This window comes from Sorghum bicolor, chromosome 6 (genome assembly GCF_000003195.3).
Source record: "Sorghum bicolor cultivar BTx623 chromosome 6, Sorghum_bicolor_NCBIv3, whole genome shotgun sequence".
Lineage (NCBI taxonomy): Eukaryota > Viridiplantae > Streptophyta > Magnoliopsida > Poales > Poaceae > Sorghum > Sorghum bicolor.
Genome location: NC_012875.2, coordinates 46,179,257 through 46,194,897, shown reverse-complemented (window position 1 = coordinate 46,194,897; position 15,641 = coordinate 46,179,257). Strand labels below are relative to the sequence as shown.

The 15,641-nt window shown below is 39.7% G+C and overlaps 3 protein-coding genes across 3 annotated transcripts; all 3 read left to right on the top strand.

The window, feature by feature from the left end:
• Window positions 1-2,845, top strand: LOC110436560 (putative 12-oxophytodienoate reductase 11). The gene is made up of 5 exons (XM_021463853.1): window positions 1-144; window positions 918-1,058; window positions 1,184-1,314; window positions 1,592-1,768; window positions 2,091-2,845. The coding sequence occupies exons 1-5, from the start codon at window positions 59-61 to the stop codon at window positions 2,681-2,683; spliced, it is 1,128 nt and encodes a 375-aa protein (XP_021319528.1). The 5' UTR covers window positions 1-58; the 3' UTR covers window positions 2,684-2,845.
• LOC8080350 (putative 12-oxophytodienoate reductase 11) lies at window positions 5,439-8,065 on the top strand. The gene is made up of 5 exons (XM_021462397.1): window positions 5,439-5,732; window positions 6,322-6,462; window positions 6,582-6,712; window positions 6,964-7,128; window positions 7,375-8,065. Exons 1-5 carry the CDS (start codon window positions 5,650-5,652, stop codon window positions 7,965-7,967), a joined length of 1,113 nt encoding a protein of 370 aa, XP_021318072.1. The 5' UTR covers window positions 5,439-5,649; the 3' UTR covers window positions 7,968-8,065.
• On the top strand, window positions 11,855-15,233 carry LOC8080349 (putative 12-oxophytodienoate reductase 11). Its single transcript, XM_002447856.2, is given in 6 exon segments — window positions 11,855-12,090; window positions 12,899-13,039; window positions 13,159-13,289; window positions 13,499-13,675; window positions 14,212-14,454; window positions 14,457-15,233. Coding segments are annotated over 6 exon segments (1,113 nt in total). The 5' UTR covers window positions 11,855-12,016; the 3' UTR covers window positions 14,804-15,233.

Below are 15,641 nucleotides of genomic sequence, written 5' to 3'. Positions count from 1 at the left end.
ATCACTACCTTCTCCCACGAAAAGCTCGAGGTAGAGAGACAAGCTAGAAGAGAAGAAGATGAGCAAGACTAGTGCTAGTGTTAGTGCTAGTACAATCCCACTGCTCACCCCATACAAGATGGGGAAATTTGATCTTTCCCACAGGTATGTCTCTCTTCCCGATCCCCTACCTTTCCCCTCTCTCTTCCCAAGCCCCTAAGGGCCCTAACTGTTCGCCGCCGGTCAGCTTTATAAAAAAAATGTCGTCAGAATATCTTTTTTTTGCGTCGATGCTAATAAACCATTATTTGGAGCCGATGACACAACGATTGCTTAGCCTGTTGTACCATATACCTTTTATAAAACGCTTATCTCAGTGTAGCACTATCTCTGCTTGGAATTGGAAGTATTATCTCTGCTTTTATAAATCGATGACACAACGTATATTCACCAAATTTACATTTAGTCAGGCACGAAGCCAGCGGTGGGGCTAGGGGGGGCTCCAGCCCCCCCTACCGCTGCTGGCCTAGTGAAATTTCTAGTGTTTTCTTCTAATTTTAGACATAAATTTATAAAGTAGGGTGGGCTGAGAACTTTATTTTTTAGATATATTTTATGAATTTTATTATTGGTCTATATTTTTAATCTAAGACTATTTTAAACTAATATATTTTTTTTATTACGAGGGATAATATTAGAGCTAAGTCAAGTAGAATTTTTGTTCAGCCCTCCCTAAATTTTTTTCTGGCTTCGTCCCTGCATTTAGTGATTGATATAAATAACTCGCAGAGGAACAGGTCCCATATAATCCACCAAGAATAAGGAGAAATATGTGCACGGTGGTATACGGTGCACTTGCGATCTTGCCTTAGAAGAGGACACTTGTTTTTCGTGATGGTTCATTTGTATTTGACAGTTCGCTTTTCTATTGTTTTTAGGGTAGTACATGCACCATTGACAAGGCAGAGATCCTTCGGTGGTATCGCTCAGCCGCACGCCATACTGTATCATGAGCAGAGAGCAACCAAAGGCGGCCTTTTGATTGCTGAAGCTACTGCAATTTCAGATACAGCTCAAGGGTGCGTTTGTGATATCCCTTTTTGTCTTCGTGCAGTTGAAGTATGCAAATTTCTACTATTTCATTGTCACAGCTGAGTGTGGTTCTAAACAAGACAACGGTGTTTGTATATATATGCATTGCAAGGTACAATAATGTTCCTGGCATTTGGACAAAGGAACATGTTGAAGCATGGAAACCAATCGTAGACGCGGTTCATGAAAAAGGAGGCATATTTTTCTGCCAGATTTGGCATGCAGGAAGAGTCTCTAGTTGCAGTATGTTTGCTATCCCTGATATAAAGTTGTTCTCAAAACAAATGTACTGGTAACACAGTTCATTGTCAGCACAAAGACCTCAAGCATGCATGAAAATCATTTTTTTTAACAGCAGAACACTCTCTACAAACAATTGGCAATTTTTATGATAATAACACATATGGCATATATGTTGTTGCATCCAAATCTGTAAAGTTCAGTCCTACTAAAGTGTACTGAAGAGTTTCTTAATTTTCAAGGCATAACACTGATTTATGTTTAAATCTGTATGATGTAGATTTTCAGCCTAATGGCCAAGCTCCAATATCCAGCACGGATAAGCTACTAAAGCCTCAAGTGAGAAGTAATGGCATAGATATTGCAAATTTCTCGATTCCAAGGCGATTAGACACTCATGAGATCCCTTTAGTTGTCAATGGTTTCAAGATTGCAGCTAGAAATGCAGTTGAAGCTGGTAAGCGCCTGTTCACCACGTTAAGCATTCTAAGTGTGAAGGACCATGAGGGTAAAAAAGTTTTTCGTTTTGTATGAAGGCAACTTGTATGAATCACATTACGCACATTACGCTTATACTACTTAGCTATCACATTCTTTTTGAAAGAAATTAACTATTACATAATCAGGATCCAAAGAAAACTAGCATAGATGAGTCCCTATAAAAGTTTGATGTTATACGAACACCTAAGTGAGCTATTATATAGGAAAACATCAATGCAAGTTCTAGTTACCGAGGAAAAAAGATCACTCTTAACCTTAATGCTTTATATATGTTGTAGGATTTGATGGTGTCGAAATCCATGGAGCTCATGGTTATTTAATTGATCAGTTTCTCAAGGACCAAGTCAATGATCGTACTGACAAGTACGGTGGGAGCCTAGAGAACCGTTGCCGATTTGCACTAGAAGTAGTCCAAGCTGTAGCTAATGAAATTGGAGCTGATAAGGTTGGGATAAGGATCTCACCCTTTGCAAACTACCATGAGGCGTCAGATTCAAACCCAGAAGCTCTAGGGCTGTACATGGCGAAGGCACTGAACAAATTTGGAATTCTCTATCTTCACATGGTTGAGCCACGGATGATTACAGTTGGTGACAAAACAGAAACTCCATATAGCCTTCGCCTCATGAGGGATGCTTTTGAGGGAACATTCATCGCAGCTGGCGGCTATGTTAAGGAGGATGGAAATGAAGCAATTTCCACTGGTTATGCTGATTTAATTGCATATGGGCGCTGGTTTTTGTCTAACCCTGACCTCCCTCGAAGATTTGGATTAGATGCTCCTCTCAACAAGTACAACAGAAGTACTTTCTACACCCCTGATCCAGTAATCGGATACACTGATTACCCATTTCTCGAGCCCGAGGCGTAAATTAGTCATATGAGAAGTGATTTCTTTTTTTTTAAGAAAATATGGGGAGAGGGAATTTTGTCTCTTCAAAGTTCAGAGTATCTAGCTGCTGTATTAGTAACTTCAATGAATAAGTTCATTGGCTTGAATGTGTTTATGAGAACTGATATGGACCTTACTTTTCATGCAGACGGATTGCTGCTTACTAATATTTTATTTAGTAGCATGGTAATTACAATTTAGACTTTTAGGGACTTTGAACGTTTGTGAACAATTTAAACTTAAAACGGTAAATAAGAAGTCGAGCAGAAGAGATTATTAGCGAATACATGCTTGCTAAAAAGATATTATTATAGTTTTTAGATATTATGTTGGGATTAAAGTCAATGATCAGATTGCCCCATATTTTCAAACGAAAAAAAGGGTTAAGGCAAGGTGATCCTTTGTCCCCCAATTTTATTTAACATAGTTGTGGACATGCTAGCTATCATAATTGCAAGAGACAAATAGAATAGGCAAGTAAAGGGGGTAGTACCGCATCTAGTCTTGACTTGTCTATCCTGCAATTTGTGGATAACACAATGATTTTTATATATCATGAAATTTAACAAGAAATGAACATGAAGTTATTGCTATGTACTTTTGAGCAATGATCAGGTTTAAAGATAAATTTTCATAAAAGCGAGATCTTCTGTTTTGGCCAGGCCAAGAATTGTGAGACACAGTACTCACATCTTTTTGGATGCAAGATTGGAACTTACCTCTTTCGCTACCTAGGCCAACCAATGCATTATAGAAAACTTAATAACAAATATTAGAAAAGAGGTTGGCAAGTTGGAAAGGAAAAATGCTCTCTTTAGACGGACGTCTAGTATTGATTAATTTGGTGTTGTCAAGTCTACCGATATGTATGCTCTTTTTTGTTTTGAAATCCCTAGAGGGGTGCTGAAGAAAATTGTCTATAGATCATAGTTCTTTTGGTAGTACGATCAACAAAAAAGGAAATATAGACTTGCAAAATGGTCCATCAATTACCAACCAAAAGATCACGGAGGTTTAGGCATTCAAAACCTCGACATACAAAATAAATATCTATTAAGTAACCGATTGTTTAAGTTATATAATGAATATGGTTTGTGGCAACAATTACTCAAAAATAAGTACAAAGACAAAACCCTATCGCAACTCACAAAAAATGCTAGAGATTCCTATTTTTGGATGAGCTTGATGGGGGTGAAGGACCCATTCTTAAAATTAGGCGTGATTTGACTTGGTGAGAAGGAATCCAAATCAGGTTTTGGGAGGATACCTGGCTCAGAAGAGTTCTGCTTAATAAGCTCCAATATCCTACCTTGTATAATATTGTTAGCACCACAATGCTTAATGTTTCCTTTAGAAGAGCATTAGGCTCGAAAGTACTGTTCGCTGATTTATTGTGAGAGAAAAACATTGCTGAATGATTAGTAGATTCGGCAGATAAGCTCAAGCGAACATGCTGGTAACAATTGTTAGAGAGGCAACACATGGTAGCAAGAATTGCGAACATTGAATTACAAGGATGAAGAGATTTATTTTTTACTCGCTTAAAAAAAATGGTTACTTCGTAGTAAACTCCATGTATAGATATCTTATGGACATAGGAATAAAGGTTTCCTAGAAAGTTTGGCGGTTAAAGATATCACTTAAAATTAAAGTTTTATGTGGCTCCTACAAAGAGGTGTTATTTTAACTAAAGATAACTTAGACGAAATTGAAACGGGAGCAAAATGTGTGCTTTCTGCTCTAAGGATGAAACAATTGAACACCACTTTTTTGATTGTTTATATGCTAAATTTCTCTAGAGAATGGTTCATTTTGTACTAGGTTTGAAACCACAAAAGATGCCTATGATCTTTTTTACATGTGGTACAAACAAGGGGAGTTTCAAATAAATCGATGTTGTTGATTAGGGTATGCAGACATTTGTTGCACAGTATGGCTCATAACTGGAACAGAGTCATTTTTGACAAGTGTCAACCTTAAACTTTTTTGCAGTTACATTCAGAGGAACATACTAGCTATGCCAATGGACACAGTTACAGTGGATTGAAGCCAGTAAAGAATGCATTCTCCAAGTCTGACAAGTGACAAGTGCTAGAGGCGGCGAAACTGATTTTTTTCTTCGGCCTTGTTTAGTTCACCCTAAAAAGCAAAAAGTTTTCAAGATTCCCCGTCACATCGAATCTTGCGGCACATGCATAAAGCATTAAATATAGACAAAAGCAAAAACTAATTACACAGTTTAGCTGGAAATCGCGAGACGAATCTTTTGATCCTAGTTAGTCTATAATTGGATAATATTTGTCACAAACAAACGAAAGTGCTACAGTACCGAAATCCAAAATCTTTTCGGAACTAAACAAGACCTTCCTTTGGATGGCCTCAATTATTTCTCCAAGTCTGACAAAAGTCTGACGAGTGCTACAGTGGATTTTTTTTTCTTCCTTTGGATGACAAAAGTTAGAATTGAGTCTTGTGTGGGACTTTTGTGTGGTTAAACTTTTGTGTAATAAATGGTCTGATTCTCTTATTGACAAGAGATGAAGCCGGATATATTTGCTGATTTTCATCAGAAGAAGGGGGAAAAAAGGCGAGATCGTCTCAATTTCGCTCGTTGGGCCGGCCGCGTGGCCGGTCGCATCTCCATCACTCCACATCTCCATGACAGCATCAATGACCTCACTCGCCGCCCCAAGCTGTCGCTCTCGCTCTCGCCTGATGTTGTTGACCAGGCCTCTGATCGATCCTTGTCGAGTGATCATCGGGAGAAGCAAACGCCGGGAAACAACAAGACAAGCAGTTCACCAAATTGATCCTCTCCTCTCTCGCTATTTCCGCCCATCAGTAATCACCCTCAAACGCCCCAACTCGCCAGCATAAAAAGAGACACGGGATGAGGTGACAAGGCGGAGGGGAAGTGAGACAGATAGTAACTGGGAGGAACGAAGATGACGAGCAATGACGACGGTGCCAACAACAATGGCCCCCTCCTCACCCCTTACAAGATGGGCAAGTTTCGTCTTTCCCACAGGTAACCACTAACCAACCTGCCGGCTTGCTTACCAAATCTCCTAATCGCCCAATCAGCAAGTGGCTTTTGATTGTCGCCCCCAAGAATTTATTCGTAGGTGCAAGTTGCGCAACTGGTGGCATCACTGGCATGCCATTTAATTTGGGCATCAAAGTGCCCAAATAATTAAGGTGGACCTGTTCTTTTCCAAACAAGAAATTAAAGATGACAAACACGGCCATGGCCATGGCCTGCAGAAGCTCTCGTTTATGATCGTTTTTTCTTTGGGGTGGAGGTGCTGTTTTATTTATGCAGATGCCGTCTGCTGTTCGTAGGCTCCCCAATTCTCTCTCCTTCCTTGTTTCTTTTTTGTCCTTCGGCTTTAAGATGAGGTTGCAGTCCTTTCCTAGATTCTAATGCAAAATTGCAGATTGGCTCAAGTTGATAGTACTAGACTAACCATTAGTGAAACGAAAGAAGTCTACAGATTCTTTTTCCCCCTTTTAAGATAGAAGTATGGAACTTCCGGTGAATTTTCTAAGTGAGCATCACACAATGTACATGCCTGCAATTTTTGAAGATCCAGAACTTAACTTTTTTTTTTTGGTAGGGTGGTTCTTGCACCACTAACGAGGCAGCGTTCATACGGTAATGTTCCTCAGCCTCATGCCATACTGTATTATCAACAGAGAACAACTGAAGGAGGGCTTCTGATCTCCGAGGCCACTGGAGTGTCTGACACAGCTCAAGGGTGTGTCTTCTAGATCCTCAGACTCTGCCTTCTTCTTGACATATGCAGTCGTTATCGTTTCTTTTTCATAGTTCAGTGATGAATAAAGAAGGGATGCTTAATTTCTGTATGCGAACAAGGTACAAGGATACTCCCGGCATCTGGACAAAGGAGCAAGTGGAAGCGTGGAAGCCAATAGTAGACGGGGTTCATGCCAAAGGAGGAACATTTTTCTGTCAGATTTGGCACGTAGGGAGAGTCTCCAATTCCAGTACGTTTACGATTAAACCGTCTAATATAAACTTTGCTCTCAAAGCTCAATTTCATGGTAGCTAGTGTAGCTAAGGCCAGTCTCAATGGGGCTTGCAAGAAAATAGGTTCAGAGTTAGACGCAGAGTTATTCATGAAGACCTCTTGGTACTTTCTTTTGGTAAATGAAGATATATATACTGGCTCTGTGGCTCACTAATGCTGCATTATTCTGTACTACTGTACCAATAAATGTTAAATACTCTAATGCAGCTTTTCAGCCTAATGGGCAGGCTCCAATTTCAAGCACTGATAAGCCAGTACAGTCAAAACATGTGGATAAGTTCACTCCTCTTCCTCCTAGAAGATTAGAGACCGATGAAATCCCTTTTATCGTCAACGATTTCAGGGTAGCCGCTAGAAATGCAATTGAAGCTGGTAAGCTCCTTCTCCTCAAATTTTACACTCTAAAGCTAAAGATAATAAGATTAGTCTACAAAGAATGAACAAATGTTTCTTTACTTTACTCAGACTTATTTATCAAATCGAATTAAGACCTGTACAAAATTAATGTTCTTAGGGATTATTGTGTTTAGTATTTGATTATTAGTAGTTTTACTGGAATCCTAGTTCTGACTCCATAATAAAAGGGTAATCAATCTGAACTCTCACTGTGTTGTATAGGATTTGATGGTGTTGAAATTCATGGAGCTCACGGTTACTTGATCGATCAATTTTTAAAGGACCATGTCAATGATCGCACAGACATATATGGTGCCAGCTTAGAGAACCGTTGCCGGTTTGCAGTAGAAATAATTCAGGCGGTAGTTGATGAGATTGGAGCTGACAAGGTTGGGATAAGGCTTTCACCTTTTGCAAATTATTCGGGAGCAGTAGACTCAAACCCGGAAGCTCTAGGCCTGTATATGGCAAATGCACTGAACAATTTTGGAGTTCTCTATTGTCATGTGGTGGTGCCACGGATGGTGAAAAATGGTGAAAATTTTGAAACTCCCAGCCATATTGGGTTAATGAGGAGTGCTTTTAAAGGAACAATCATTGTTGCTGGCGGCTACAGTAGGGAGGATGGAGATTATGCAGTCTCTAGTGGCTATGCTGATTTGGTTGCATATGGGCGCTTATTTCTGTCCAATCCTGACTTGCCTCGGAGGTTTGAAATTGATGCTACCCTGAACAAGTACAACAGCGAGACTTTTTACACTCCTGATCCAGTTATCGGATATACTGACTACCCATTTCTTCCATCAGATGTCTAAATGTGCCTTTTCTGAAAAGTTGATTTTAGATCCGGCAGCTACCATTTGTGCTGAATATAAGATCGATCATTGATCTCAGTGCGTAGATTTCATGTGCATGGATTTTTTTCTCAAACAGCGCATGAGAACTGCGCGTTATTTCATTAAAGCCTTGTTTAGTTCCTAAAATTTTTTAAGATTTCCCGTCACATCGTATCTTTGTACATATGCATGGAGCATTAAATATAGACGAAAATAAAAACTAATTGCACAGTTAGTCTGTAATTTGCGAGACGAATCTTTTGAGCCTAGTTACTCTGTAATTGGATAATAATTGTCATATACAAACGAAAATGCTACAATAGCAAAAACCAAAAAAATTCGCGAACTGAACAAGGCCTAAGGTAGAAGAAAAAATACAAGGGTCAGAGGCCCAACACATACTCACACACCCCACACCCTAGACCTTAAGAAACAGACTCGCCACCCAAGGATGAAAAAATGTGCATGGATTTATACCACGCTCTCCATTGAATACTTACAACATTATTTTTCCTGCATGAATACTACTCCATCAACATCAAACTATAAATCATTCAAACTTTCTTAGAGAGTAAAAGCATTTTAAGTTTGACCAAAACTATAAAAAAATTACAAATATTTATGAAATCAAACAGGTATACTATGAAAAATATAGTTAATGAAGAATCTAATGATACTTATTTGGTATTATAAATATTATTATTTTATTATATAAATTTAGTATAGTTTGACTCTCCAAGAAAGTAGGCATGACTTATAATTTGGGATGGAGGGAGTAGTATACTTCCAAGAGGTCTAATACCAAAGTAAAATTTAATGATATATACTTCCTTTGTCTCAAAATAACTTAACTTCTAGAGTTGTTCTCAGTCAAATTATTTTAAAACTGATCAAACTTATAAAAATGAGTACTAATTTTTATGACTTTAAATTAGTATTATTATATACACCATGAAAAATATTTTTCTAGTCTACTTATTTGGTATCATAAGTATTGTTATTCTCCACTATATGTTGGTCAAACTCAAGATAGTTTGATTTATGATGATTCTAATGTGCTTATCATATATGAGAGAGCTTATAAAAAATATATTATGAGAGCCATAAATAGTTCACAAGGCCATTATTAGTTATTGCTAAAAAGTAGCAACCTATAACTCTCATGATCAGTTAAACCATATGTGTATGTTAAATGGGCTAGGATTAATAATTTATATATTATATACCATACCACGCTATTGTGGTCGACTGGTCGTTACATTTCGGAGCTCTATAGCACCCAGTAACTCAAATAGCAGCAACTTGCTAAGTGCAGTCCACTAATGTATCATGGCAGTAGCGGTAAGAGCCGCTACCGCGCGCTACAGAGACTGCTGCGACCGCTATTTAGTTTTTTTTTTTCTTTGAGAAAATACAACCGCTATTTACTGTTTTTTCACTAAATTTTGAATTGAGCCCAAATTTAAGTTTTTAGCGACTCAATCCACACCTCTCTTTTGGATCAGACTCTGTTCACTACGGGAAACCAGATCTTTGCCGAGGGTCCAGCTTTGCCGAGAGCCAGGGCAGACTCTAGGCAAAGAACCTTTGCCGACAGCTAAGCTCTCGGCAAAGCCGAGCACTCGGCAAAGGCCAACTTTGCCGAAAGCTTGGCTCTCGGCAAAGAAAGGCTCTCGGTAAAGGTGCCGCGTCGTGAACAGCTTCCGCAGTCGTCTCCTTTGCCGAGAGCCACCCCGTTAGGCTCTCGGCAAAGAGGAGGGTGACAAACCTCACGTGCCTACAGCTGGGCCCAGGCCAGCAACATTTGCCGAGAGCCAGCTTTCCAGGCTCTCGGCAAATGCTTTTTTTTTTTTAAAAAATAAAAAGTCTTTGCCGAGAGCCTGCAAGCACAGCTCTCGGCAAAGACGACATCAATATTGACGTTTCTCGACGGCGCCGTAGGCTTTGCCGAGGGCGTTTTTGGCCCTCGGCAAAGTCTTTGCCGAGAGCCTGCCACGTGGCTCTCGGCAAAGAATTCTTTGCCGAGCCTTTGCCGAGGGCTCTCGGCTCTCGGCAAAGAAGCCGGATCCAATAGTGGTTCTACGTGTAGTCAGCACGACGGCAGATGACAGCAAACATTGAAATCAAGTCAAAAGTAATTATAATCAGTTAAAAATAATTAATGATGTGTCAGTTTCAAAAAAAAAACACGGAATGCTTGATTTTAGGTAGCTACTGTGATACAGTTATATTTTGGGCGTCTAATCTTTTTTTTCTTTTTTTGAACTTGCGTCTAATCTTTTTTGTAGAGCCAGTTTGAAATCCAAATTTTACGTGTATTCTTCAATTTACTTTTACCACTCCACAAGTTTTGCTAGTTCCTCTTGTTGTGCAGCGGCGGCATAATACTATAGAATTGTAGAAAGCAGAAATACACGTAAATAAAATAGCAAACACAAGGGACATAATCAATTCGGTGCAATTAGATACAAAATGATCCAAAAAGAGACAGTCAGAAAACACTCGGATTATTAAAAAAACACTCAGAACGCAGATTGGATTGCACCACGAAATGTACGAGATGAGTATTTAATTTGCTAGATTTTTCTTTTAAATATTACACAGTATAATGTAGATGCTCACAACATACATGCATATTTACCCTTATGAATTATATTTGACCTCGGATGCTGACGTCTCACAAAATACAAGGAATTGCTGACATCATCACGCAGCCCACCCACGACATTGCTTATTTCTCAAAGATTTTACAAATTTTTTCAAAATTTCTCGTTACATCTAATCTTACGGCATATGCATAGAGCATTAAATATAAATAAAAATAACCAATTATACAGTTTATCTATAATTTATGAGATAGATCTTTTAAATCTAGTTAGTTTATAATTAAATAATATTTATCAAACATAAATAAAAATAATACCGTATCCATTTTGCAACAAAGAAAAAATCAACTAAACAAGGCCCAGGCCGACTACGAGTGCTGTGGCTCGCTTGCAGTTCCATCACCCATCCCGGCTTGTGGGCTCAGCTGTGGACTTCGGTGCACTGCGGCCTGGTTCACCAGCTGAAGCAGGCCACGGGTCGCCAGTGCTTGCGTGACGCTACCACAGCCACTCTTACTGCGCTGGCCCTGTTTAGTTCACCCACTTATAGGCCTTGTTTGGATGATGTCGGATTCACCTAAATCCACATGTATTGAAGTAGATTAGGGTGAAATTTAGTTCAAGTTCCACTCCAATCCACCCCAACACATATGGATTGATGCGAATCCGACTACATCCAAACAAGGCCTTAAAAACTTTTCACCCATCTCATTAAATTTTTAGACATATTAAATATAAATTAAAAAATTAATTACATAGTTTGGTTCTAAATCACAAGACAATATTTGAAGCCTGATTAGTCGTAATTACTACAGTATTTACATGTGCTAATGATAAATTAATTGGACTTGATAAATTCATCTCGCAATATTTAGGCGAGCCATATAATTTTTTTATTAGTATTCCAAAACACCTTGCCATATCCTTCGGAGTTCGGACACATTGATATCTAAAAATTTTTATTAAACGAGGCCATGCGACGAGAGTTGCGGTAAATAATGGTGCAGCCCGGGCCTAGCCCCAGTTCCCTTGCCATCCATGATCACCTGTCTGCATCAGTGACACCTCACATCTGAGCGCGACTGCTCCGTCCCGCCTGCCACCGTTGGTCTCTTTCCCTGGCGATCTCTGCAGCAAGAGTCCGGGAACGCGCCAGATTCATTGAACCCACGTTTGCAAATCTGCTGGTCATTCACGTTTGCAAATTTTCTAGTCTTCAGTAATATTTTTCTCTCGTAATAAATCAGTTAGCATGGCTTATCAGCACAGCTCAATGTTCTTCTCTGAGCTCACCACCTCCTCCCGCCCGCACGCAGTCCCGCACCGCACACACAACTGCAGCCAGCATAAAGAGAGGTAGGTGCCGAGGCGAAGCTAGAAGAAGACAGCACGGCACAAAGGGAGAGGAGCAGACGATCGACGATGGCCAGCGGCGGCGCTAACACTGTCCCCCTCGCCACTCCCTACAAGATGGGAAAATTTGATCTTTCCCACAGGTTCGCCCTGGCCCCTTGCCCCTTGCTTTTTGGTTGGGCCAAATTCCCAATTTCCCAAATCCCCCTATTCAGCAAACAAATGCTTCGAGTTGCTGGTTAGTTTCCTCGGCCAAGAAAGCGGTTCGTTTGGAATCCGCCTCTCCTGCGAGTTGCGCAACAGGGGGGAGGGCGGGCTCCATGTGTGCGTCGTCAAAGCGGCCAAAGTAGCTAGCGCTGCTTTTCCCTAACTAGGAAGATGACAGCCATGGACGGCATAAGATCGTATACGATCCATGTTGTGATTTTTAGCGATTTTATTATGTGGAATTCTGGATGCAGTGTGCTGCTGTTCATAGAAGACTAGGTTCCCCACTTCACTGTCTTCCCTTTCTCCTTTTTTTCTCCCTCTTTTGCCCTTCGGCAAGTCGAGAGTGTGGATGCTTTGCAGGACGCAGCATCAATGTGGGTCCTCAGCGTGTGTCATCAACTCATCATGTTGACACCAAACAAAGTCGATGGTGATTGCAATTATTATGCTGAAAGCGAAAGGTTTGGTTGGGGATATCTCTGAATTTCGCATGCGTCATTTATGTGGAAGAGAAACTTCAATCCAAGATTCTACGGCTATCAAAAGCGTGACTTAGACTTGTGCTTTCAAACAGTTGCGGTTAGTTACCAGTGTTTTACTCCAGATTGGAGTTATAGGTAGCAAACCAATCTTAATTATTTTCACCAAAGGAGGTCCTGTGGATCTGGAAGTGTGACGTGTCTATCAGCAATTTGCAAAGATCCATTTGATCCTGACAATCCCCTTTCTCTGCTTGTGTAGGGTAGTTCTCGCACCACTGACGAGACAGCGGTCCTACGGCAATGTTCCTCAACCTCATGCCATACTGTATTATCAACAGAGAACGACTAAAGGAGGTCTTCTAATTGCTGAGGCCACTGGAGTGTCAGACACTGCTCAAGGGTGCGTCTACTAGACCATCAGGCTATGGTTGCTTGAAATCTGTGTGGTCATGTTAGATTTCATTTCCACAGTTTGGCGGATAATGTCTAAATAAGATAAGTTTTCTGTATGCATACAAGGTACAAAGACACCCCTGGCATTTGGACCAATGAGCAAGTCGAAGCTTGGAAGCCAATCGTAGATGGGGTTCATCAGAAAGGAGGGATATTTTTCTGTCAGATTTGGCACGTAGGGAGAGTCTCTAATTCCAGTATGTTTACGACTTCTCGAAGCTAAATTTAATGGTAGTGTAGTCAACTTGAAAGAAAATTGGATTCAGATTTATCCACGAAGACTTCATGACAACAATAGTTATGTTTGTCATAAACCAAGATATTTGTGTGCTCATACTATTTCTAATACAGTTTTTTGTAAATAAAAGTGTCATTATACCAACAAACGTTAAATGCTCTGATGCAGGTTTTCAGCCTAATGGGCAGGCTCCAATTTCAAGCACTGATAAGCCACTAAAACCTCAAGTGAGAGCCAATGGTGTAGATGTGGCTACTTTCACACCTCCTAGACGCTTAGAGACTGATGAAATCCCTTTGGTCATCAATGATTTCAGGGTAGCTGCTAGAAATGCAATTGAAGCTGGTAAGGGCACTCCCAATGCTAGAAACTACATGTAGTTTTTATACCTATTAATTTTTATAGGCACTATATATATAGAAACTATGGTCCCAATGGATAGTTTCTATAGAATATTTTTTTTATCCAATCACATTCGTTCTCTCTCCATTCTTAGCCAATCATATCACTTCATGTCTTGGATTTTGTGTAGATATGGTTTCTAACTTAGACCCAGCTTTTATGATTTTTGCTCTCTCTTCAATAACTCTCTTGCCACATCAGCAAAATGCTTAGGTGACACTGCAATTAATATATATAGAAACCACGATGGTTTCTGCATTGGGATTGCTCTAAGCTCCTTTTGTACGATAAATGTTCAGATTAGCCTACAAAGAACAAACAAATGTTTATTTACTTTAGTCCGAATTATTTATCGATCAGTAGAAAATCAGCACACACAGGTTTTTATCGAATACTGTATCTGTTAAATGTTGAACAACTACTAAGTAGTTTACTGCAATCCTAGTTCTGACTCCTGAATAATATTAAACTCTATGTAGGGTTTGATGGTGTTGAAATCCATGGAGCTCACGGTTACTTGATTGATCAGTTTCTAAAGGATCAGGTCAATGATCGCACAGACAAATATGGTGGCAGTTTAGAGAATCGTTGCCGGTTTGCACTAGAAATAGTTCAAGCTGTAGTTGATGAAATTGGTGCTGACAAGGTCGGGATAAGGCTGTCACCCTTTGCCAGTTATTCTGAAGCACCGGACTCAAACCCTGAAGCTCTTGGCCTGTATATGGCAAGGCACTGGATAAATTTGGAATTCTCTATTGCCACATGGTGGAGCCGCGGATGGTAAAACTTGGTGAAAAATTTGAAACCCCATACAGTCTTCGTCCAATGAGGGATGCTTTCAAGGGAACATTTATAGTTGCTGGGGGCTACACCAGGGAGGATGGAAATGACGCAATCTCCACTGGGTATGCTGATTTGATTGCATATGGGCGCTTGTTTTTGTCTAATCCTGACTTGCCTCGAAGGTTGGAAATAGATGGTCCCCTTAACAAGTACAACAGAGATACATTTTACATCCCTGATCCAGTTATTGGATATACAGACTACCCATTTCTTTCATCAGATGTGTGAATGTCCATTTTCAGCAAAGGCTTGTTTAGATTTGAGTAGCTAGTTGCTGTACCAGTAATATCAGAACTCAGAAGAATAAATCATTGGTCTGGATGCCTCATTTTCATGTACATGGACAAAGCATTATGATAATTGAATTGTGCCTCCAATATTATAGTAGTAAAGAGATTGAGAAGAAGATGAATCAGTTATGAAGTCTGTTTAAAAAGGCAGCCTGGTTTACCAGCAACTACCATTATCCTGTTGTAGTCACATGGGGCTTGCATTTTTCCTCCTTTTGCTTCCACATGTGTGCCAATAGTTACTGCCGAAGCCCTGAGTTTCTAAGTGAACTTGTTTGGGCGATTTGCCTGAATATTGTGTGTAATGAATATGTGATTTGCCATTAAAAAAAAAGTCAATAAAAGGACTGTATCTTATCTTAGTGAAATGTTATGGCAAAGTTCTTTCAGCTGTCTTTCAAATTCCACTAATCATTAAGCTTATCAGAAAACTAATTGCTTAAGCATGTATTGAAATGATTATCCATCTATGAAGTATAATTACATGTTGTTACTAAAAGGATCAGGCTTATGGATCAAAGGAACCTTTATCTCTCAGCTTTAATCGTGGATATCACTACCTAGAGCTAAGGTTATCCACGATTCTATGCGTTCATTTTTTTTATCCACGATTCTAACATGCATATTTGACACTAATTCGTGCGTCATATTTTTTGTACAATGGCATATACAGAGGCACCTTTCACAACTAATTTATCTATAACATTTTTTAAATCGAATAGAGTTATGATACTGTGAAAGAAAATTTTCAGACAAATCTGCACATATCATTTTTG